General features: G+C 42.7%; 1 protein-coding gene across 1 annotated transcript; it reads left to right on the top strand.

Moving 5' to 3' along the window:
- The first annotated feature begins 9,992 nt into the window (after positions 1-9,992).
- On the top strand, positions 9,993-11,471 carry LOC133042525 (ribosome biogenesis protein WDR12-like). Its single transcript, XM_061123182.1, has one exon. It carries the CDS (start codon positions 10,072-10,074, stop codon positions 11,341-11,343), a length of 1,272 nt encoding a protein of 423 aa, XP_060979165.1. The 5' UTR covers positions 9,993-10,071; the 3' UTR covers positions 11,344-11,471.
- Positions 11,472-22,673: the final 11,202 nt, after the last annotated feature.

Here is a 22,673-nt window from a genome sequence, read left to right as displayed (position 1 = left end):
TCGAGGAGGAAATAGAAATCTTGACTAGCATACTTTAGTCACTCCCAGCAAGAGTAATGGAAGCTTCGGAATCAAGCACAGGATGACAGTGTTAAAGCAGAAATACACCTCCTTAGATAAATGTTGACATCTTGGCAGAAAACATCAGGCAGATATGAAAGGGAAATGAGATATCAAGGACTATGATAAGCAGATATAAAATAAAAGTAGCTGCACCTAGATGTAATTGCTATATAAAAGGGCATTAGAAAAGAAGGCATTTTAGTTGTTATTAGATCAGACAATTTGACAGTTATACAAAGAAATGTAACAGAAGGAAAGGCGAGATTTCAGAAAGCAGACTGGAATGAATGTCCCAGGATGCTGACAATCACTGAGAGGGGACCACATGAAGAAACCATGAAGTCTGGGCGAGACATATAAATGACTCCGAATATTTGGGCAGACAAGAGACATCAATAGAATGCACTCAAAAGAACTTCTGGATTTTGGAGACTTGACTGTTCTAGGTGGGTTTTCAGCTCTTGTCTCTGCCATTAGAAAAAGGCTTGGTCTATTTTTGGATTTAGGATTTTAAGGCCATCATTCTATCTGAATGTTTAAGTGATTAGATTAATCACACTACCATACAGATAATCTTCCTTTTGATGAACTCAATGTCGATTGATGAGTAACATTAATTATATTTTCAGAATCCCTTTGCCATGTACTGCAGCATAATCACCAGTGTGAAATCATAGTCGAAGTCCCAGGGATCAGGGTGGGATATCTTGGGGACTATTTTTAGATTCTTCTTACCACAACACATATTAAAGAGGATCTAGACAGAATAATGATAGATTAAATCCAGATATAGTCTGATGGACGACTCTCTCCTGGGTAGCATGACTCGACTCAGAAAATGATAATGCACAAGATTTGTTGGAATGTTAGAGGCTTCTGGCAGACTTCAAAATTATTAATTTTATAGCTCTCATTGTGGGAAACCATATGAGATAACATTTAAAGGATAGTGTTGGATAAATAAACATCTTGGCCAGAAAGCAGAGGGAAAAAACCCAAAGGAAAGAAGCAAGGAATTTAATTCCAGCAAGCAATAGAGGTCCTCCATTTGCTTGAGAAGGAAGGGGGCCAAGCTACAAAAGAGATTAAACAGAAATTCAGTTGAACATTTCTGTAAGCCTTAACAGCCCAACAGAGAGGAAGGAAAAACTGGAGGCATAGTTTGCTTGTGTGCGTGCTAAGTCGCTTCAGTCCTGTCCAACTCTTTGTGACCCCATGGACGGTAGCCTGCCAGGCTCCTCTGTCCATGAGATTCTCCAGGTAAGAATACTGGAGTGGGTTGCCATGCCCTCCTCCAGGGGATCTTCCCGACCCAGAGATTGAACCTGTGTCCCCTGCGCTGGCCTGAAAGGGTAGGACAAGATAGTCAACAGGGTTTCTTCTAGCTCTGATGTGAGGGTGCTGCTGGGAGAGCACTGAGGGGAGGAGGTTCATGTTCGCGGCCTGAGTTGTATCTCCGTTCATTGTCTTTGAATGTCCTGGTCGTTATCTGTGTATTATTGGCGGACTTGGGGAACTGATGGAGTAGGACATGGCAACCCACTCCAGGACTGTTGCCTGAAAAATTCCATAGACAGAGGAGCCTGGTGGGCTGCAGTCCACGGGGTCACAAAGAGTCGGACATGACTGAACACTCAGTCTTTGGGGAACTGGATTCCCAAGCCGGGGTGCCGTAAATGGAGTCAACAAATCATTGCTATTAGGGTCAGCGTGACTGTCTCTGGCAACATTAAAAATAGAACAGAGCCTTTTTTGGTCTCCCTGCCTTTTCATGGCTAGATACATCTGATAATTAAGAGTCTGATAATGTGGATATTTTCTTCAGAGCAAAAATGAAAATATCGCCAAAAGCACCAAGTGAGTTTTGATCGATTTTGGCTGGATTTAAGAGGCGTGTCTAGGAGTTTAAATGATCTCTTTCCCTTAAGGATAATTTTAGAGCTGGTACCCTTGTCTCCCTCCTCCTGATGTTGTCTTTCTCTCTCTGGTTCTTTCTTTCAGCCGTAGTCCTTAGTGTCATAGCTTGTCTTTCACTTGAATCCCGTTTCTGTTTCCAATCACCACCACACCTGTGTTCCTTGACAAGCAGCTTTTTATTTTAGCACGAAGCAGAGTGAGAGAAGCAGGTGAAAGCTCAGGGCTAAAAAGAAAAATTCTTGAGCCTATGTATGTAGTTTTAAAATATTTTGGAAAGTTAGAAGTTGGTGCGGGGGAAAGCCAAAACTTTGAGGATTTCTTTTGCATGTCATTTTCTGTGGAATGGGCTCCTTCATACCCTCACCGATATAGTTCTTTGCATATTCTGTTCCCTTTCTTTAGAACCCCCTCCTCTGTTTTCCTTTTCTTTCCCTCCCTTCTCCCCATCTAGCAATCTCTCTCTCTTCTTTGCGTGTCTAAAAACCCATCCTTCATTAAGTTTCAGCCAAAGCATCACTTTTTTCAGGTGACTTCTCTGGACTCCTCTGTCTGGACCCCTTCTACAACTCTTTACTGATGCTACACTTGTGATCACACACTTCATGTCTGTTTATCACTTTAGACCGTAAGGCTCCTGGAGGCTGGAAATGTACCTGTCTTGTCCAAATTTATTATTTTGTTTTTAAATTGCAGTATAGTTGCTTTACAATGAATGTTATGTTAGTTTCCACTGTACAAAGAACTGAATCAGCTACATGTATACATATCCCTTCCCTTGTGAGCCTCTTTCCCACACCCCCTCTATCCCAACCCACCCCTCTAGATTACCACAGAGCTCAGCTCTCTACTCTGAGAACCAACTTTATCTTAAAAAGCCAAATACTTTTTTTAGGAACCCCAATTTCTATGTGTGTGTCCTCAGTCATGTTTGATTCTTTGCAACCCCGTGGACGGTAGCCCACCAGACTCCTCTGTCCCTGGGATTTCCCAGACAAGAATACTGGAGTAGGTTGCCATTTCTTTCTCCAGGGGATCTTCCCGACCCAGGAATCCAACCTGCATTTCTTGAGTCTCCTAAATTGGTAGGTGAATTATTTACCCTCTGAGCCATCTGGGAATCCCTTAATTTCTATATATCCCAACTTCTAACACTGTGAAAGTGTTAGACACTTCTACAGAGTAGAAGACAAAATAGATGATTATTAGGTATTGACTTTATAATTTAGTGAACATACTAATGAAAGAGCGTGCTGAAGATATATTCCCTGCTCCTGGTGTTTCCTTCCTTATAAAGGGATTTTTCACTTTACTGACATTCAAGCCATCTCCTGACCCTACTCTTAAGCCTCCTCATGGGAGGACAAGTGGTTGACTGAACAAAGGATAATGAAGGACAGGTATACAAAACTCATCCTCCCTCTGGGAGCCCCCTGCCCACAATATACATGAGTTACTGCTCTGTTCCTCCCCTGCTCTGCATTTCGAAAGGGTTTGCCCACAAACTGGGAGGGAGCCCTGTGGCTGATGTTCAGAGTTAGAGAGCCTTTTTTTGTTATGCATCTTAACCACTTCATCAGTTCAGCTTTTATCAATAACAAAGTTGCTTAAAATCTCTACCTGTCTTACTCCTTGCCAAATGTTTTAACAATAGGTTCAGAGCATGAGCAGTGAGAAGGATTTCTTTTCTTTAAAGGGAGAGGTCTTCTTAAAAAGTGTTTTTACTTATTATTTGGCTGTGCCAGGTCCTAGTTGTGGCAGGCAGGGTCTTTAGTTACAGCATGTGAACTCTGAGTTGCTGCATGTGAGATCTAGTTCCCTGACTAGGAGTTGAACCTCGGCCCCTTGCTTTGGGAGCCTAGAGGCATACTCATTGGACCACCAGTGAAATCCTGAGAAGGTATTCTTTATAAGATGTCCTCTAATCCCAAAGGAAGGCATGAAGTTTTTATTTCTTAAAAGGAGCATGGATTAAAAAAAAAAAAAATTAGAAGCTGTGCTGCAGTTCGTGTGGGACCTTTGACAAATACTGTGCAAGCAACTAACATGATTGGTTTCGGCAACCTGGCAAACATCTGCTGAGGACAAAGTACTTAACACTATAGGGGACTGAAGACAAATAAGCGCTGTTCCAGGCCTGTGGAGAGCTCACGGTGTATCAGTGAAGACAGACACACGCATAAATAATTCTAATTCAAAAGAAGATTGTGATAAGTGCTATCGCTGGGGAATAAACAACACCTTGTGGAGTTTGGGGGAGGGAGAAACTAACTTAAAGTAAGAGCATCTCCTACAAGCTGCTTATAAGAGAAAGAAGAATTTAACCTGGACCTTGAAGAAAAGTATGGGAATATGTTTAACCCAGGGCCTAGACTGGGCAGCTGGGAAATCAGAGGGACAAGTGGACCTGGATCCCTCATACAGAGCAAGGAAGGGTTTTGAAATGTTCTCAGGAAGGGGTCATATCCAATTAAATTGCCAAAGTGAGAAATGTTCCCCAAGGAGGCTCTGTCTGTTCAAAGGTAAACAGGCTGCATGATTGGGCAATAGTAACCTGGGCTGAAGAGATGTTATGCGTTTTTATTATTAATTTTTATTGGAGTCTAGTTGCTTTACAATGTCATTAAGTTTCTGCTGTACCGAAAGTGAATCAGCTCTGTGCTTACACACATCCCCTCGTTTTGGATTTCCTTCCCATTTAGGGCAACAGACAGCACTGAGGAGGCTTCCCTGGGCTGCCTAGGAGGTTCTCGTTAGTTATCTATTTTATACAGTGTCAACAGTGCATATACATCAATCCCATTTTCCCAGTTTCCCCCACTCCCCTTTCCCTCTTTGGAGTCCATATGTTCTCTACGCTTGTGTCTCTGTTTCTGCTTTGCAAGTGAAATCATCTATATCATTTTTCTAGATTCTACCTATATGCATTAATACGCTGTATTTGTTTCTATCTTTCTGGCTTTTTGTTTTTTAAAGTTCTGTGAGTCTTTTCCTTTGTAATTGTGTCTCTCTCCCATCCTTCCACCAAGGATAGAATATTTTATTGGCAGCCCCAGGCATCTGCCCAATGCATAGATTTTTTTTTTCTCTGCATAATTGATCTAAGCAGGATATAGTTTCACTTACAAGTAGATGTGTGTGTGTGTGTGTGTGTGTGTGTGTGTGTGTGTGTGTGTGTGTGTTCCATATTACTGAGATGGGGAAGGTATAATTTTCTGGTTCATCAGCAGCCATGACTCCACAGGTACCAAGGTATAGAAAAAAGACCAAGTGTGGGACCTGTGAGTGGTCAGATCACTCCCAGCTCACAAGAGTCAAGCCTCTAGCATGCAGGGTACTTAGGGCCAAATAGACAATGTCTCAAACCACCTAGCTTATCCATCGTGGAGGACACTGGTTGCTTCTCTTTTACGTACCCAGCATCTAGTCTCTTTTCCTTCTACCAGTGCCTGATTTTTCTAGTAATGTATTTCTTCACCCTGGCCACAGTGATTAATTCAGAAATGAGGGGTGGAGCTTAAGCCATTTCACTGAGAACCAATCCAGAAACTTGGTGCAGATGTTATGAAAGAGGTGCTCTTCACAGGGGTTGCTAAGCTGATAGGGTGGAATCTCAGCACTTGCTCACACAAGGGGAAAACCTTCCCAGAGAAACACAGTGGAAATAGAACCAAGCTAGAAAGAGAAAGATGTCCAAGGACATTATCTGTACATTGATATCCGAGCAAACATGAAGCCATGGATTTTTTGTTTGTTTATTTGTTTTTGGCTATCCTGGGTCTTCCTTGCTACATGGGCTTTTCTTTACTTGTGATCAATTGTGATCTTCATTGTGGCCCTCAAGTTTCTTGTTGCGGTGGCTTCTCTTGTTGCAGAGCATGGACTCTAGGGCACGCGGGCTTCAGGAGTTGCGGCACGTGGGTTTAGTAGCTGCAGCACGCAAGCTCAGTAGATGCGGTTCGTGGCCTCTAGAGCACAGACTCAATAGATGTGGCCCTCGCGCTTAGTTGCTCTGTGGCATGTGGGATCTTCCCGGATCAGGAATCAAATCTGTATCTCCTGCATTGGCAGGTGGATTCTTTACCATTGAGCCACCAGGGAAGCCTGTTCTTTTAAGTGACATAAGTGAATTCTTTCTTTTTACGGCTCAACCTGGCTTGAGTTAGGACTGGATCACCTGTAGTTGAAAGAGTACCAGTTAATTCACCCAGATGCCATAACAGATCTGAAGCATCTCTTTTATGCCCCTTCATCTTAACATGTGTGTTTCTCTCTTCATGTTATGATCCTACTTTCATCTATAGATTTGTTGCCAGGATGCCCTAACTTGCCTACTTTGTGAACTCGTGATTTTAGATAAACAAACAGCCCTGGTCATAGTTTCTTGCTCTGGGTCATGGGAAACCAGGGTGAGGACTGGAAGTACGCTTAGGGTGGTCTGTGAGCTTCTGATGGTAGAGTCAAGATAATGCTGAAAAACAGCATCTGGGCTCTTAAGCAGTGTCATATCAAACCAAAAAAAGTGGGAAATTATCAGACCCAAGACAATGAGTAGCCCAGACACTGGGACATAAGACAGAGAGATAAAGACAATTGATCCAGGATGGTCAGTCTGAGGATGGAGCCTGAAGGCTGGGGTCTGTTTAGTGAACAGAAAATAGTGACTCAGTAACGTTCTCGGGGGATTCCTCAGGAGATAAGAGGTAGAGTGGACTGATAACTAAGCGTCAGTTTGGGTAGGGCTTTGAACTCCAGACTGAAGGGTTTAGAATTTATAGTAAAATAAATGGAAATTCAAGACTACAATTTTGGAGGCAATGTGCATGAAACTGGACACAGACAAGTAAATCCATTAGGAGGATCCCACTCTGACTTTGAGCCTGGGTGATGGGATGAGCTCTGGCATCATGCCTGGGAAGAAGGGACTCCATGTGAGAAGCTGGTTTTGCAGGCAAAGGAAGGAAATGTTAAGCTGGATTTTAGATGAGTGGAATTTCATGTGCCAATGGGTGAAAATAATGTGGAACGCTCTGACTTGAGATCCAGAGAAAGAGCTGAGCTGGAGTCATTCCCTTGAAATGCTGGGGGCCATTGGAGGTCATTGAATGTCATTGAAAAGACAAAGTGAAGCTTTAAGTGTGACTGACTTTTCTTAGGGAAAAGCACCAAGAAAATCGACCTGTCGGATTCCTTTATTTGTTTTATGGAGAAGATTGGTCATCCATCTAACAGACAGCACATAAACTTAAAAAAATATGTACGGTGATTTAGGAGGAAACAGAGAAGCCTAGAGGAGGATCTAATCAGCTCATGGAATGATTCCCTTTGGGGGGAGGTATTCAGAGCTGTGTTCCAGCTCCTTGTGACAGGGAAGAGGCTCTTCTCCAAAAGACCACACACAAACTTGGGCTTTAGAAACAACTGTGGAAAACAATATAAGAGGCAACTACCATACAGCAAGCATCAGTCAGTCTTATCTTTTATTTGCAACTTCGTGGCAGAAAGCCTTCCTGCAGGAAATCATGGCTGACAGAATATATTAATGTTCGGTTCACAAGGAATGTGTGGATTGCTTACTGATGTCAAGAAAAGAAATGGAACAGGGCAGAAAAAATGAATGTCAGGGATTATTTATCATTAACCTTTCCCTCTTCTTTGTCCCTGTACTCCATCGGTTATTAATCTCTGACAATGTCTTCTCTCTAGCGTCTCGTCAACACATACTTATTAGGAAACTACTACAGGCCAAAGTATACTAGGCCATCAAAAGAGAGAGGATAAGAAATTGTTTCTACCTTCTGGTTTCTCAGAGACAAGCAACAGATAAAACACAGTGAGCTTGCTGGCGCCCACAAGCAACCAGTGCCGTGGTCAAGGCAGTGATGGAGATTTACTTTCTGTCTTGGCTGACAGAGGGTTTCCCTGGTAGCTCAGAGGGTAAAAAATCTGCCTGCAATGCAGGAGACCAGGGCTCAGTCCCTGGGTTGGGAAGACCCTCTGCAGAAAGGAATGGCAACCCACTCCAGTATTCCTGCCTGGAGAATTGTGTGGACAGTAACAGCCTGGAGGGCTACAGTCCATGGGGTCCCAAAGAGTTGGATGAGAGTCGGACACTACTGAGCGATTAACACTTTCACTTTTGGTCTTGGTTGACGGAAGTCTTTTCTGACTTCCCCCAGGAAGTGATATTTCCTATGATTTGTCATGTGACATAAAATATGAGTAGGGATTTTCCAATCGAAGACACGTGGGAGAAGGGCATTCCAGGTAGAAAAGTAACATCACATGGTCTTACTTTACTAACCCATTCAGCTTACCAAAACTTACGAAAATCCTAGACATGATGCCAGGTACTGCTGCTGCTGCTAAGTCGCTTCAGTCGTGTCTGGCTCTGTGCAACCCCATAGAGGGCAGCCCACCAGGCTCCTCTGTCCCTGGGATTCTCCAGGCAAGAATAAATACTGGAGTGGGTTGCCATCTCCTTCTCCAATGCATGAAAGTGAAAAGTGAAAGTGAAGTCACTCAGTCGTGTCCGACTCTTCGCAACCCCATGGACTGCAGCCTACCAGACTCCTCCGCCCATGGGATTTTCCAGGCAAGAGTACTGGCGTGGGGTGCCATTGCCTTCTCCAATGTCAGGCGCTAACAATACAGAAGTAAATGAAATGTACACAAAGTCGCCAGTTATTTTTATAATCCATTCTCTATGCTCCCAAGATACTGATCTTACACGTTCTCTTCATCTCTCTTAGATTCCAGTGTCTACTGACACTTGAGAAAATATGGGTTCTTCTAGGTTCTCCAAAATGGAGCCCCTTTATAACACAAGCAGACCGTATCACAATGGAATCGTTTGGTGGGCTGTTTCATTCATGCTTTGGAAACCTCAGTGTTTTCTGCCTAGGGAATTAATGATCTCTCTTTCCCAAACAGCTGGGGCAAGCTGGGATACTTGTGTTAACTTTAGATACCCAGAGCAATTAGAAGTCCTCCCGCTCAGCTGCCTCCAGAGATGTTCTGATTTCAGTGCTGTCACATATAATCCTGCCTTGGTCATGATGAAGCGGGGTTTGAAATGACAGCACAAGCCCTCTGCCCCATGTGGCAGACGTAAAAATAGACCCGTGGCTGCAGGGAGTGCAATGAACTGCACCTTTGTGCTCCTCAGTTTGTCACTTTTCTTTGTCTAAATCCTCCCCCCGTCCTCTGAACCTTCAGTGTACACAGAGTTAAGGTCTTGGAAGCAGCCTTGCTCTGTACCGCCTAGTGTCATGGGCCGTCATTGTCCTGGCTTGGCTCCCTGTCTTCCAATAGGCAGACTAAGCGAGTCTGAGCAAGAAGACACCATGAGGGAATGCAGATTTCATTCTGGCTGTCTCTTGCTCCTATCGGGGCTGTAACCAACAGCTGGGGTGACTTTTAGAGCATATTGATTAGATGTTGTGACCCTGTGTAGACACAAGTTCCACGTGACTCTGTGACAATCCACAGGGAATGGAAGCACGCCTAGTTCTTCCCTGAGGTTGTCAACCTCACGGTGTTTTCCTGGTGTGGTGAGAAGGTACAGGTGTGTCTTTCTCTTTTTTTAATTTTTAGCTGCACTCCAAAGCATGTGGGACCTTATTCCCCCATCAGAGATCAAACCTGCACCCCTTTCTCTGCATTGGAAGGCACAGTCTTAACCACTGGACCACTAGGGAAGTCCCCAGGTGTGTCTTCTGACCTTTATCATTCTCTTATTGGTTCCCTTTTTCTCCCATTCTGGGAGGTTTCATTTCTCTAAACCCAGCCTCTGATCTGTTTTCAGCTCTACTGATTCTTTCTTTGTCATTTCTCTCCCAGCCAGCCCTGCTTTCTCATTCCCCCAGTTCCTCTGTCAGACTCAATTTTATATTACTTGAAATCAAGGTCTTATTGCCTCTAGAGGCTCTCATCCAATCCATATTTCCGATGGCCTCCAAGGTTTTTGGTCAACAGGGCTTATACTTTTCCTGTTAAAATTCACTTGGCATTTTGAGATCCCTGTTTTTGTAGTCCTGAAAGACCAGAGTGCAGATAGTCTGACTGTTACCCATACATTTGTCTAGGTACGCCATGGCTCAGCTCCAGACATGCTTCTTCACTGACAACAAGAAATATGCGGTAGATGATGTTCCCTTCTCCATACCTGCAGCCTCTGAAATTGCTGACCTTAGTAACATCATCAATAAATTGTTGGAGGCCAAAAATGAGTTCCACAAACATGTGGAGTTTGATTTCCTTATCAAGGGCCAGTTTCTACGAATGCCCTTGTTCAAACACATGGAACTGGAAAACATCTCATCAGAAGAAGTTGTGGAACTAGAATATGTGGAGAAGTACACTGCCCCTCAGCCAGAACAGTGCATGTTCCATGATGACTGGATCAGTGCTATCGAAGGGACAGAAGAATGGATCTTGACTGGTTCTTATGATAAGACTTCTCGGATCTGGTCATTGGAAGGAAAATCAATAATGACAATTGTGGGACATACAGATGTTGTAAAAGATGTGGCCTGGGTGAAAAAAGACAACTTGTCTTGCGTGCTGCTGAGCGCCTCCATGGACCAGACTATTCTCCTGTGGGAGTGGCATGCAGAGAGGAACAAGGTGAAAGCCCTGCACTGCTGCCGGGGCCACGCGGGCAGCGTGGATGCCATCGCGGTGGATAGCACAGGAACCAAATTTTGCAGTGGCTCCTGGGATAAGATGCTAAAGATTTGGTCTACAGTTCCTACAGATGAAGAAGATGAAATGGAAGAATCCACAAATCGACCAAGAAAGAAACAGAAAACAGAGCAGCTGGGACTCACGAGGACTCCCATTGTGACCCTCTCTGGCCACAAGGAAGCAATTTCCTCAGTTCTGTGGTCAGATGCTGAAGAAATCTGCAGTGCGTCTTGGGACCACACAATTAGAGTATGGGATGTTGAGTCTGGCAGTCTAAAGTCAACTTTGACAGGAAATAAAGTGTTTAATTGTATCTCCTATTCTCCACTTTGTAAATGTTTAGCATCTGGAAGTACAGATAGGCATATCAGGCTGTGGGATCCCCGAACTAAAGATGGTTCTTTGGTGTCGCTATCCCTAACCTCACACACAGGCTGGGTAACATCAGTAAAGTGGTCTCCTACCCATGAACAGCAGCTCATTTCTGGTTCTTTAGATAACATGGTTAAGCTGTGGGATACCAGAAGTTGTAAGGCTCCTCTCTATGATCTGGCTGCTCATGAAGACAAAGTTCTGAGTGTAGACTGGACAGACTCAGGGTTACTTCTGAATGGAGGAGCAGACAATAAATTGTATTCCTACAGATATTCGCCTACGACTTCCCATGTGGGGGCATGAAAGTGAAAGATAAATTTGACTGCAGAGATTCCTTCTGTAAATAAAATCAGTAGAGAATACTCAGCTAACACCAATACAGATACAGGAAGCAGCCTTTTAGATTAAAGTTAATATACTGTTTCACCCTTGATGATAGTGTTATCACTGTCTTTTTATTTTGTATTTATTATACAACAGTTGTGTTTATTGAATATAAAACATGGCCTGCATTCTCTACCTTATGAAAACTTTTGAAATTAAACTGAGTTTTAATTTCTCTTCTAAAGGTATTGGTTTGAATTACGAATTGTTTTTGAAGTCCTATAAAAATATGTGTTAAAAAAGTTCAGTAATTGTTCAGATTTTTATTTCTGAGGGAGGAACTTCATTTTTTAAAGTTAGTGTTTAAAAAAAGCATCTAAAAAGTAATAAATTTTAACAGAAAAATCAGAAATACAAAAAAAAAAAAAAATTCACTTGGCTACCCATAGATGCCTACATTCAGGAGGAGATTTAGAACTTTTCACATTCCTTCCTCCTGTTGCTCTGCCTCTCTGTATCAACCTAGAGCCTCTGATTCCTCATGTTATGATTGCCTCTTCTCTACCAGGAGGGACCACCTTCTCTGTCCAAAGCCATTTGTCCAGTTGCGTTTTCCCGTCTTCACTGTGCCTTTGAAACCAGCCCTGAGGGGCTGCCATACTGAGTGCCCTTCAGCACGAAGAAGAGATTTCCCCCTCATCTATCTTCCAGAGCCTGCCTGACTTCATGTGTCCCTTATCATTGACTTAAGCCTTCTAACATGACACTGATGTCACTGCATGTCCCTGGATCCAGATTCAGTTTCCCAATACCTAGAGGAGCAAATTAGCTTGAAACTGGGAAAGGCAATAGGACTCTCAGTGACAACTATTTCAAGAGGAAGAGAAAGTTAACTCCATTTTATTTGGAATCAGATCTCTATGCCAGGAGTAAATCGCACCTACAACCCACTTTACACCTTCCAGGACTTCTGGTTCTGGTTTCCCCAGATGGCTATTCAGAGGGAATTTTGCTGTAGTAAAAAGCAAGAGAAATCTTTAAGAGGAAGATAAATGGGGAGTGACATTATAAAATTATACTATGGTTGGATAGCTTCACTGACTCAATGGATGTGAGTTTGAGCAAACTCTGGGAGATGGTGAAGGACAGGGAACCCTGCCTTGCTGCAGTTTGTGGGGTCACAAAAAGTTAGACACGACTTAGTGACTAAACAACAGCAATAACAAGGAATCTAAAAGATTGCTGCCTAACTATTTATTGAGCAACAAATATTTGCAAGATGCCTAGTACATATGATCAAATTAAATCTTCATGATGTATATAATTTTGTGTCCTTATGGTAGACAATGAAACTAAGGCACCAAACTCAAATAGACCCATTAATATTATGAATAAAGAACTAAGAATAAAGCTAGATTTATGTAATTCCCATATTAGTGTTACTTCCATTGTCACTGCTTAGATCATCAGTAACAGTCCTATTCCTTCCTTCGGTCAACAAATATAACAAATATTTACTGAGTACCTTAAATGTCACCAAGTTGTGTGTCAGGGATTGGCCATTAGATGGTGAATTAGACACGTTTTTAGGAATCATATACATTAAGATTATTGCAGTGTAATAGTAGATGCAAAAGGGTAGATAGGCAAAACAGAAAACAGAGTGACAATTATTATAAGGGAACACAGAGCATGTTCCCCAGAAGCAGTGCTTGTTAGAAAAAAAATGGTATCAAGGTTGACCTTTGAAGGATGAGTTAAAAGTGAGTGAAAAAAGACAGGTGGAAACCATCCCAAGAAAAATGACATGTGCAAAAGCACAAATCCAAGAAAGTACATGAAGCTCAAGGAAATTGACTTCCATTGGAGTGCGTAGTAGTAAGGAAGCCGTGGAGACAGCAGGAGTCAGTGACGGAGGCGGAGGTCGTACGTTGTACACCATTTTGAGAAGTTCTGTTCCCCATCGTGATATTAGTGGCACGTCCGTGTGTCCAATGCACAGAAACTGAAGCCTCGGGAGTTTGGAGCCGAGAAAGGTTTATTGCAGGGCCGCGCAAGGAGATGGGGGGCTCATGCCCGAAAATTCCCAAACTACTGAAGAGTTTCTGTAAAACACTTGAAAAAGCCAAGTGAGGGAGGGAAGTCACAGGGTACGTGACCAGCTTGTGCGTGATTCTCTGACTGGCTGATGGTGAAGTAATTGGGTGGCATCACAGGGGTTAACCTTATCCATCCTCGGGCTCCAGGAGGCCTGGGGCTGTATGCTCATGGTCATCAACTATTAATAGTTAACATCTGCTATTTGGTGGGGAGTTTTCACATCTGCAAAACAACTGAGGAAATGTGCATCAAATACTATTAGCTAAGTGATGGTTTAGTCACTCAGTCGTGTCTGACTCTTTGCAACCCCATGGACTGTAGCCTGCCAGGCGCCTCTGTCCATGGGATTTCCCAGGCAAGAATACTGGAATGGGTAGCCATTCCGTTCTCCAGGGGATCTTCCTGACTCAGGGATCAAACCCGGGTCTCCTGCATTGTAGGCGGATTCTTTACCGACTGAGTCATCAGGGCAGAGCTAAATCAGAGGCTATGCAGGAAGGGCCCACAGGGGCCTCCTCAGTTACACTTAGGGCCATGGAGAGATTGCGAAGGCTTCATAAACAGGTAATGTCATGATTAGAAAGATCTGGGATTAAAAGGAGGCCACGTTGATAGTGGAGGCCAGCAAGAAGACTAGTTAATCAGACAATTGCTGATATAATCTGGAGTTTTCCCAAAAGAAATGGAAAGGTTTAAAAGTTTTAGGAAGTCAATTTGATGATCATGACCGACCAAATGAACAGTTCCCAAGAGTCACCTGAAAGGGTATCAGGATGTGGTCTTTCTCCTCTTGTGAAGTTTCTAGATCTTAAGGGGTAGGGTGGGGAATTATCTTCCTTGAGACCCTCAGAACTGATTCCAGCCTGCCTCATTTTCCAGTCAACTGCAGTCCTTGCAGAAGTCCAAGCTTTTCTTCTCATTTAGTATTCCCTTTGTTAACTGGTATAATATTTTTCCTCCATTCCTTCCCATCCACCCCCTAAACCATTCCATTGTGTCCTTTGAGGCATCCAATCCATGCTCAGCACATTCTTCTTATTTTTATTCTTTTTTCCATTTATTTTTATTAGTTGGAGGCTAATTACTTTACAATATTGTAGTGGTTTTTGTCATACATTGACATGAATCAGCCATTAAGATTTTTTTTTTCTTTTGATGTGGACCATTTTTAATGTCTCTATTGACTTTGGTTCAATATTGCTTCTGTTTTATGTTTTGGTGTTTTGGGCACGAGGCATGTGGGATCTCAACTTCCCAATCAGGGATTGAATCTGCAGCCTCTGCCTTGGAAGATGAAGTCTTAACCACTGGATTGCCAGGGAAGTCCCTACGCTCAGCATATTCTTTTGTCTTTACACTCCTCTTGACCTAGCCACAGATTAGCCACTTTCCACCTCCTTGCTTTTCCTGAAACCTAGTTGCTCATGTTTTTTCCTCTCTACCTTCAGTCTTTTCAGTTTCTGTCTGCCTCAGGCATTTAGCTCTAAGTGCTTCTCTCGAGGGACATTTTGAAGTTTTTATCCTGGTGACCGATTTTTAAGTGTTCCTTGCTTTATTTTGTCATTATTGGATCTTTTGCTTTCAGAATTGGGCTTCCCCATTGGCTCAGCATTAAAGAATCCATCTGCAATGCAGGAGATACAGGAGATACAGGTTTGATCCCTGGGTCAGGAAGGTCCCCTGGAGGAGGAATTGGCAACCCACTCCAGTATTCTTGTCTGGAAAACCCCATGGACAGAGAAGCCTGGCAGGCTAAAGTTTTTGGGGTCACAAAGATTCAGACATAATGGAGCAACTGAGGACTATGGTACAGTGGCACACATGCTTTCAAAATTACCCTTTCAATGTTCCAGTTCCCAATCAACCAACACTTGGTTCTCTAAAACCTCTCCATCAGAGACTACCCAGGTGGTCTGGTGGCTAAAACTCTGAGCTCCCATTGCAAGGGGCCCAGGTTTGATCCCTGGTCAGGGAACTAGATAGATCCTACTTATAGCAATTAAGAGTTTGCATGCTGAAACTAAATATCTTGCATGCTGCAACTAAGATGTCATGCAACAAAATCAATATGTAGATAAATAAGTAATCTCTCCATCAAACAGCCCCGTCAACATGTACCAAACCTTACCTTTAACCTCCAACAATGATCCTTCTCTGTGAATTGCCCTCCCTTTCTACCTTAGATTTTTATGGCCTGTTATTTTAGTCTCTCCCCTCCACCCCATCTTGGAATACCCTCGAATTTCTTACCACCCCTTCCTCCCACTGCCTCATTCCTCATTATATCTGTCTTGAAAATACTACTGGATGATTCTAGCTATCTATCTTCTCTGTGTCTGAGCTCATGACAAGTTAGCTGGTGTAAATCACGTGGCCTGCATTTTTGTGTGACTAGAAATTTATGACCAGTGACGAATGATGTACCACATGACACTTGCCAACATTCTAACTGAGGTTCTTTAGTAAATGCATATCCCTTTTGTTGAGGACTAGTTTCTACTTTACCTGCTTTCCTCAGCCCTCCCTTCCACACTTGCTTCCTTTCCAGAGGGTGTCACTTGATATTTCTTTGAGTGATATCTCTTCTCCTTACAGTCTATGGTAAGGAGCAGACACACATTCCCATCTACCTCCATGTTTACATATATCTGAGCTTTTTTCCTGTTGCTTAAGTGGAAGACATGCTCTTCTTCTTGCCAGATGCCAGTTCCCTTCTGTGTGCAGCCGCCCTCTGTGTGTGTGTGTTGTTGTTGTTGAGTTGCTAAGTCCTGTCCAACCCTCTGCCACCCCATGGACTGCAGCATGCCAGGCTTCCCTGTCCCTCACAATCTCCTGGAGCTTGCCCAAGTTATTGTCCATTGAATCAGGGATGCTATCCAACCATCTCAGCCTGTCTTGCCTCCTTCTCCTCCTGCCTTCAATCTTTCCCAGTATCAGGGTCTTTTCCAATAAGTTGGCTCTTTGCATCAGGTGGTCGAAGTATTGAAGTTTCAACTTCAGCACCAGTCCTTCCAATGAATATTCAGGGTTGATTTCCTTTAGGATGGACTGGTTGGATCTCCTTAATGTACAAGGAAGTCTCAATATGCATGTATATATATGCCTACATTCTTTTTCACATTCTTTTCCGTTATGGTTTGTCACAGAATACTGAATATAGTTCCCTGGACTGTCCAGTAGGACTTTGTTGTTTATCCATCTTATATGTAATAGTTTGCCACTGGTAACTACACAAGCTTTTAAGGACAGTTTGGAATATATAAAATGGTTCCTGGACAGAATTTCAGTAAAAAATATGATGATAATCCCTCACCAAGATTTGGGTTGAATGGTTACATAAGAAAACAGCTGCTTTGGATAACTAGTCTTCACTGAACTCCTACTGTATGCCAGGCTCTTGTACTACTTTCTTTCATTTATTATTTGCAGATGCTTACTGATAGTGGAATGCCTTTCTTCAGTCTAGGAAGATCATAAAATTCCTTTTTAAGGTTTGAATACAACAACATAGAACCAAGTATCTAACACCCAGTACATTCTCTAGAAATACTAGCTCACTGCACTGCAGTTCTTTCAGCAAGCAGGATTTTTTAAAATGGGAATACACTTTTCTGTAATCATTTTTTCTTTATTTGTTTGTTTATTTGGCTACACTGAGTCTTACTTGCAGCATTTGGGATCTTTACTTGTGGCATGTGGGCTCTAGTTCCCTGACCAGGGATCAAACCCAGGACCCCCCCCACCCCTCACCCCTGCTGCCGCCCTGCATTGGGAGCATGGAATCTTAGTCACTGGACTACCAAAGAAGTCCCAGCAAGCAGGGGTTTTAACTTGACGGTCACCCATAGGCCTTGGCAGAGAAGGCAATGGCAACCCACTCCACTCCTCTTGCCTGGAAAATCCTGTGGATGGAGGAGCCTGGTGGGCTGCAGTCCATGGGGTCACTAAGAGTCAGACATGACTGAATGACTTCACTTTCACTTTTCACTTTCATGCATCGGAGAAGGCAATGGCAACCCACTCCAGTGTTCTTGCCTGGAGAATCCCATGGACGGCGGAGCCTGGTGGGCTGCTGTCTGTGGGGTCGCACAGAGTCGGACACGGCTGAAGCGACTTCACAGCAGCAGAGGCCTTGTAGTTCAGTGGCTTCTGTGCAGATAAACCTGAGCGTCTTATGGGAAAGTATGAGAAGGGCAGAAAGGGTAGGCGTGCACAGTTTATGTTCCTAGGCTGACACATGGACTGCACTTCACTTCATCTGTGAGATATATCAGCCCACTGTAAGAGAGAAATACATGCGGGTAGAATCTGACTGACATGAAAATGACCACGTCCATTTAATCATGGTTGGATGGCATCACCGACTCAATGGACATGAGTTTGAGTAAACTCCAGGTATTGGTGATGGACAGGGAGGTCTGGTGTGTTGCAGTCCATGGGGTCGCAAAGAGTTGGACACGACTGATCGACTGAACTGAACTGAAATGAACTGAATGGGCAATAATTAAAGTGTGTGCTAGGAGAAATAGTCTTTTTAGGAGTTGGGCTAGATGCTAACGGAATAAGCACAGATACTTGGGGTAGAGACGAGGCAAAATTTCGCATATACACATGAATGCATGAGCACCTCCACGTATAGACATGTACTCATCTGTCAATCTCCTCCAATCTTTCCAACTTTCCTCCAATCTCAGACCATCCAGGAGAGTAGATCAGCATTACTTCTTCTGCTACATTCTGCTAGGAGAAAGACTTTGATTTACAGGTTGTTGCTGCATTTTTCAATTTCACTAGTATTTGCCTTAAGCCTCTCCTTTTAAATATTTGCATTCAGAAATTAAAAATAAAATTCAATGGGAACACACATTGTTTTTAATTTTCTGAGATCCCTTAGGCACTGGTTGAAGACACTTGGTGGGGGTGGTGTGGGATGAGAAGCAGCTTTTAATTTGTTTTCAAAGCTCAAATTCTACTTATCTACTTCTGAGAAACTGCAAAACATTTGAGGAAGTTTCCCTTAGTTTTTTATTTCCCCCTGGTCTTTTTACTCTGTCTGATCAGAATGGCAGAAGTATAGAATTCTGCAAGTTCAGAACTTGAGGGGAACTTCGATACATTCTTGTATAATTAATTTAAAAAGTTTTTTTTTATACTGGAACATAGTGGATTAACAATGTTGTATTACTTTTAGGTGTACAGCTAAGTGATTCAGTTGTATATTTACATGTATCTATCCTTTTTCAATTTTTTTTTCTCATTTAGGTTATTACAGAGCAGAGTTCCCTGTGTTATACAGTAGGCCCTTGTTGCTCATCTGTTTTAAATATAGCAGTGTGTACATGTCCATCCCAAGCTCCCAATCTATCCCTCTACCCCAGCCTATCCTCCTAGTAACTATAAATTCATCCTCTGAGCCTGTGAGTCTTTTTCTGCTTGGAAAATAAGTTAATTTGTACCACTTTTTTTTTTTCAGATTCAGGTAAGTGACATCATATGATATTTGTTTTTCACCATCTGAGTTTCTTCCATTAGGAAAATAATCTGCAGGTTCATCCATGTTGCTGTAAAGGGCATTACGTCATTCTTTTTTAATGGCTGAGTAATGTTGCATTGAATATAATCACTTATTTTTAAAAGGAGATAGCTGAGGTCCAGAGAAGGAAGTGACCTTTCCAAGGTCATGTAACTATGAAGTGGCAGAGCCTGAGATGATCCAGGTCTCTAAATTCCCCTTCAGGATTGTTTCCATTGTCCATACACTGATACCTCTGTTTATGATGCTCCCTTGCTTGGTATAAAACCCATGATCTTTATATCTTGACCCCTACCCATCCCACTCCCAGGAATCACAGGAATCCTAACACCAGGCTCAGCTATGGGAGGACTCCCGAGGTCCCAGAATTCACTGATCATACCTGACTAGGTCACCTGCCCTCTTTCTACCTTAACTTTGCTGAGAGAGACAGTGATGTTTCCTTCTCTTTCTTTCTTCATAGAGACAGTAGACTGGAGATACAGGAGAGCTGTGTGGGAGGCACCCCTTTATAGTTCTAGGGTCTGGTTCACTCCTCAGCAATCCTGCCATGCTTGTTCATGTATGCACGTAACTGATGATAAGGATACATGTAATATGAAACCAGAATAACTCCATCTTACCCCACTGTTTCAGATGCACAGCTTTCTTCTTGTTCCTTAAACACTTTGAACCGCTGCCTTGCACTTGCTCTTACCTCTTCCTGGAACCTCCTCTCACCGGAATCTGCTAGGGTTTGCTCCATCAGCTGATCAGTGAGTCCTTCTCGAGCTGATCTATTTAAAATAGCCACCCACATCCCCAGAACTCCCTATTTATAAATCCCTGCCAATTATTACATTAGAAGTTATTATAGCATATTATATTTGATTTTGATATGCTATCTATCTTGCCCTAAACAGATGTAGATTCCATGAGAACAAGGATTTTTGTCCGTCTTGTTTTCTCTTACATTAGTAGTATCTACAAAAAGTGCCTGACACGTAGGACCATAAATATTTATTCAATGAGTAAATGAATGAGTGAACAAATGCCATGTTCCTTCTATTAAAATGTGGTCCAGTGTCTTCAGGGGTCCTAGTCTCAGGGGTCCTTCTCTATTAAGAAGACTCTTGGGACTTCCCTGGTGGTCCAGTGGTTAAGACTCCATCCTTCCAATGCAGGGGGCATAGGTCTGATTGTTGGTCAGGGAAACACGATCCCACATGTCCAATGACACCACCAAAAAAACCAACCAACCAACCAAACAAAAAAAGAAGGCTCCTGCTTGGTCAGTTTTCTTACCTGTTGCCAAGATAACTATTCATATCTATCATCCAAGATTTTATGAAATCTCATTATCAGACTGTGCAAATGGTGAAATTAAGACCCTTTTTTTCTTTCTCATTTATTTCTCACTTGGTGATTCAAAAAGAACATCGAGCTGGTATCAGGACACCTGAGTTCCAGCACTTTATTTTTCTAGATTCCACAAATATGCATTAATGCATGATATTTGTTTTTCTCTAATAGTCAAATTCATAGAGTCAGAAAGTACACAGGTAGATTTGCCAGGGGCTGAAGAGTGGGATGGGGGTGGGGTGGGAGGGGAACTGGGGAGTTAGTGTTTAATGGGGGCAGAGTTTCAGTTGAGGAAGGTGAAAAAATCGGGAGATGAATGATGGTGAGAACTGCACCACAATGTGCATGTACTTGGTACCATGTGACTTTTATCTCACACACACACACGCACACACAAAACATTAAAATCCTCCCCCCAAACAATAACTTGTTCCTGATAAACATAGGTAGTAAATGGTGAGCCAGAATGTGTGCTGATGCCAAAAGTTACATTATCAGATGTGGTTTCTGCTCTCCAACTTACAACCTGCTTGTGGGAACTGCTAAATGAATCCCAAATTATGACATTTTCCAGACGGTGATCCCTATTAGATAGGTTCAAGCTACAATGGGGGAAACAGAAAGACTGTAGACTCAGATTGAGGATGGCAGGTTATAAAAGACTTTCCAGGAGGGTGACCATTGAGTCAAATTTTGCAACTTATAATCAGGATCACTTTACTTATTTTTGTTCAGTGGCTAAGTTGTGTCCAACTCTTTGTGACCTCATGGACTGCAGCAGGCCAGGCTTCCCTGGCCTCCCCTATCTCCTGGAGCTTGCCCAAGTTCATGTCCCCTTATTATCTGTTTGATATTAAGCAAGTAATGTAACCTTATGGAGTCTCAGTTCCCTCATTTGTGAAATAGAGATAACAATCGCATCGCACCGATTTGTAGGGTGGATTAAATGATGTAACATTTGGAAAGTTACCAACAGACTCCTTGGCCAAGGGTAAGTGTTCTTTAGTATTGGCATTCTCCTTTTTCATTCTCTGAATCTCAGCAGCAGAGTAAGGAAGTTTGTGTAATTAACAAATTAACTTTTCCTAGAGGGAAGTGATTCTGTTAGACATGTTTCTGGGCATGAGTTGCTTTGACAATATTTTTTACAGGTCACTTCCAAAAATTCTAAAAATTATATTCCAAAAATATAATTTCATAATGGGACCATGGTTACCACCCTAAGGCCTGAAATCAAAATGTCCTCATCTCTGCTTTATCTGATGCTCACAAACCTTTTAAAAAGTAGACAGAATCCAGATGTTCAGGGAACTTTTATTGCTTATGTTGCAGTTTATACAACTCTGATGAGACTATTACAATCCAAGTGTCCCTATGCTTACCCCAGGAAAGCAGAAGGTAATTATCATTTCTGTGAGCGCTCCAAGCACTCCGAAGCATTTTTCATCACCAAAATATAAAAAGAGGTAATTTTCATTTTATTTGTCTAGCTCTTGATTGTTTCCTCCTCTATTTTTATGGGATTTAAAAAAGTTGCATACTACATTTGGCTTGGGATTAAAATAAAACCACCCTCAAATCAACTTGTAAAGACCACTGTTATGTTGTTCCCTGGACTGGGGAATAGAAAGACCAGGTCTTGAAAATAAAGTAAGTTCCTGAAGCTCCAGTACTTTGGCCACCTGAAGAGCTGATTTATTGGAAAAGACCCTGATGCTGGGAAAGATTGAGGGCAGGAGGAGAAGGGGGCAACAGAGGATGAGATGGTTGGATGGCATCACCAATTCAATGGACATGAGTTTGAGCAAACTCTGAGAGATAGTGAAGGACAGTGAAGCCTGGCGTGCTGCAGTCCATGGGGTTGCAAAGAGTTGGCCATGACTTAGTGACTGAACAACAACAAAAGTAAAAATTGACTGTAGAGATCTCCCCCACCGGCCCTTGCATCCTCTAGCTTCTAAGAAGAAAGGAAGGCAGAGAATAAAGCAAAACAATCTGGAAATGTCCAATGTGGCTTTCAAATGTCCCACTCTGTCCACATCCCCAAGCTGATGTTTATGGGGAGAATGAATCTAAGCATCATTAGAAGTACTTAAGAGTGCCAGTAACTATGTTTTCAGCTTTAGCATGGACAGATCTTCGGTCTTGCCCACAGTGGGAAGGATAAACTGCCTACACCTGGTTATGTGTGAACATGAAGAAACGTGGTCCACCTCCAAGTAGACTGCATTAGCAGCTCTATGTATCCAGCCTGAGCATCCTTTTTATTCTTCTTCTTTTTGAAAAATAAGTTCCTCGAGGTATTCTTACTCACACCACAGTTTGAAAAACACTG

This window comes from Dama dama, chromosome 21 (assembly GCF_033118175.1).
Source record: "Dama dama isolate Ldn47 chromosome 21, ASM3311817v1, whole genome shotgun sequence".
Lineage (NCBI taxonomy): Eukaryota > Metazoa > Chordata > Mammalia > Artiodactyla > Cervidae > Dama > Dama dama.
Note: the sequence above shows the minus strand (reverse complement) of the source record. Positions and strands in the feature narration are given on the sequence as shown.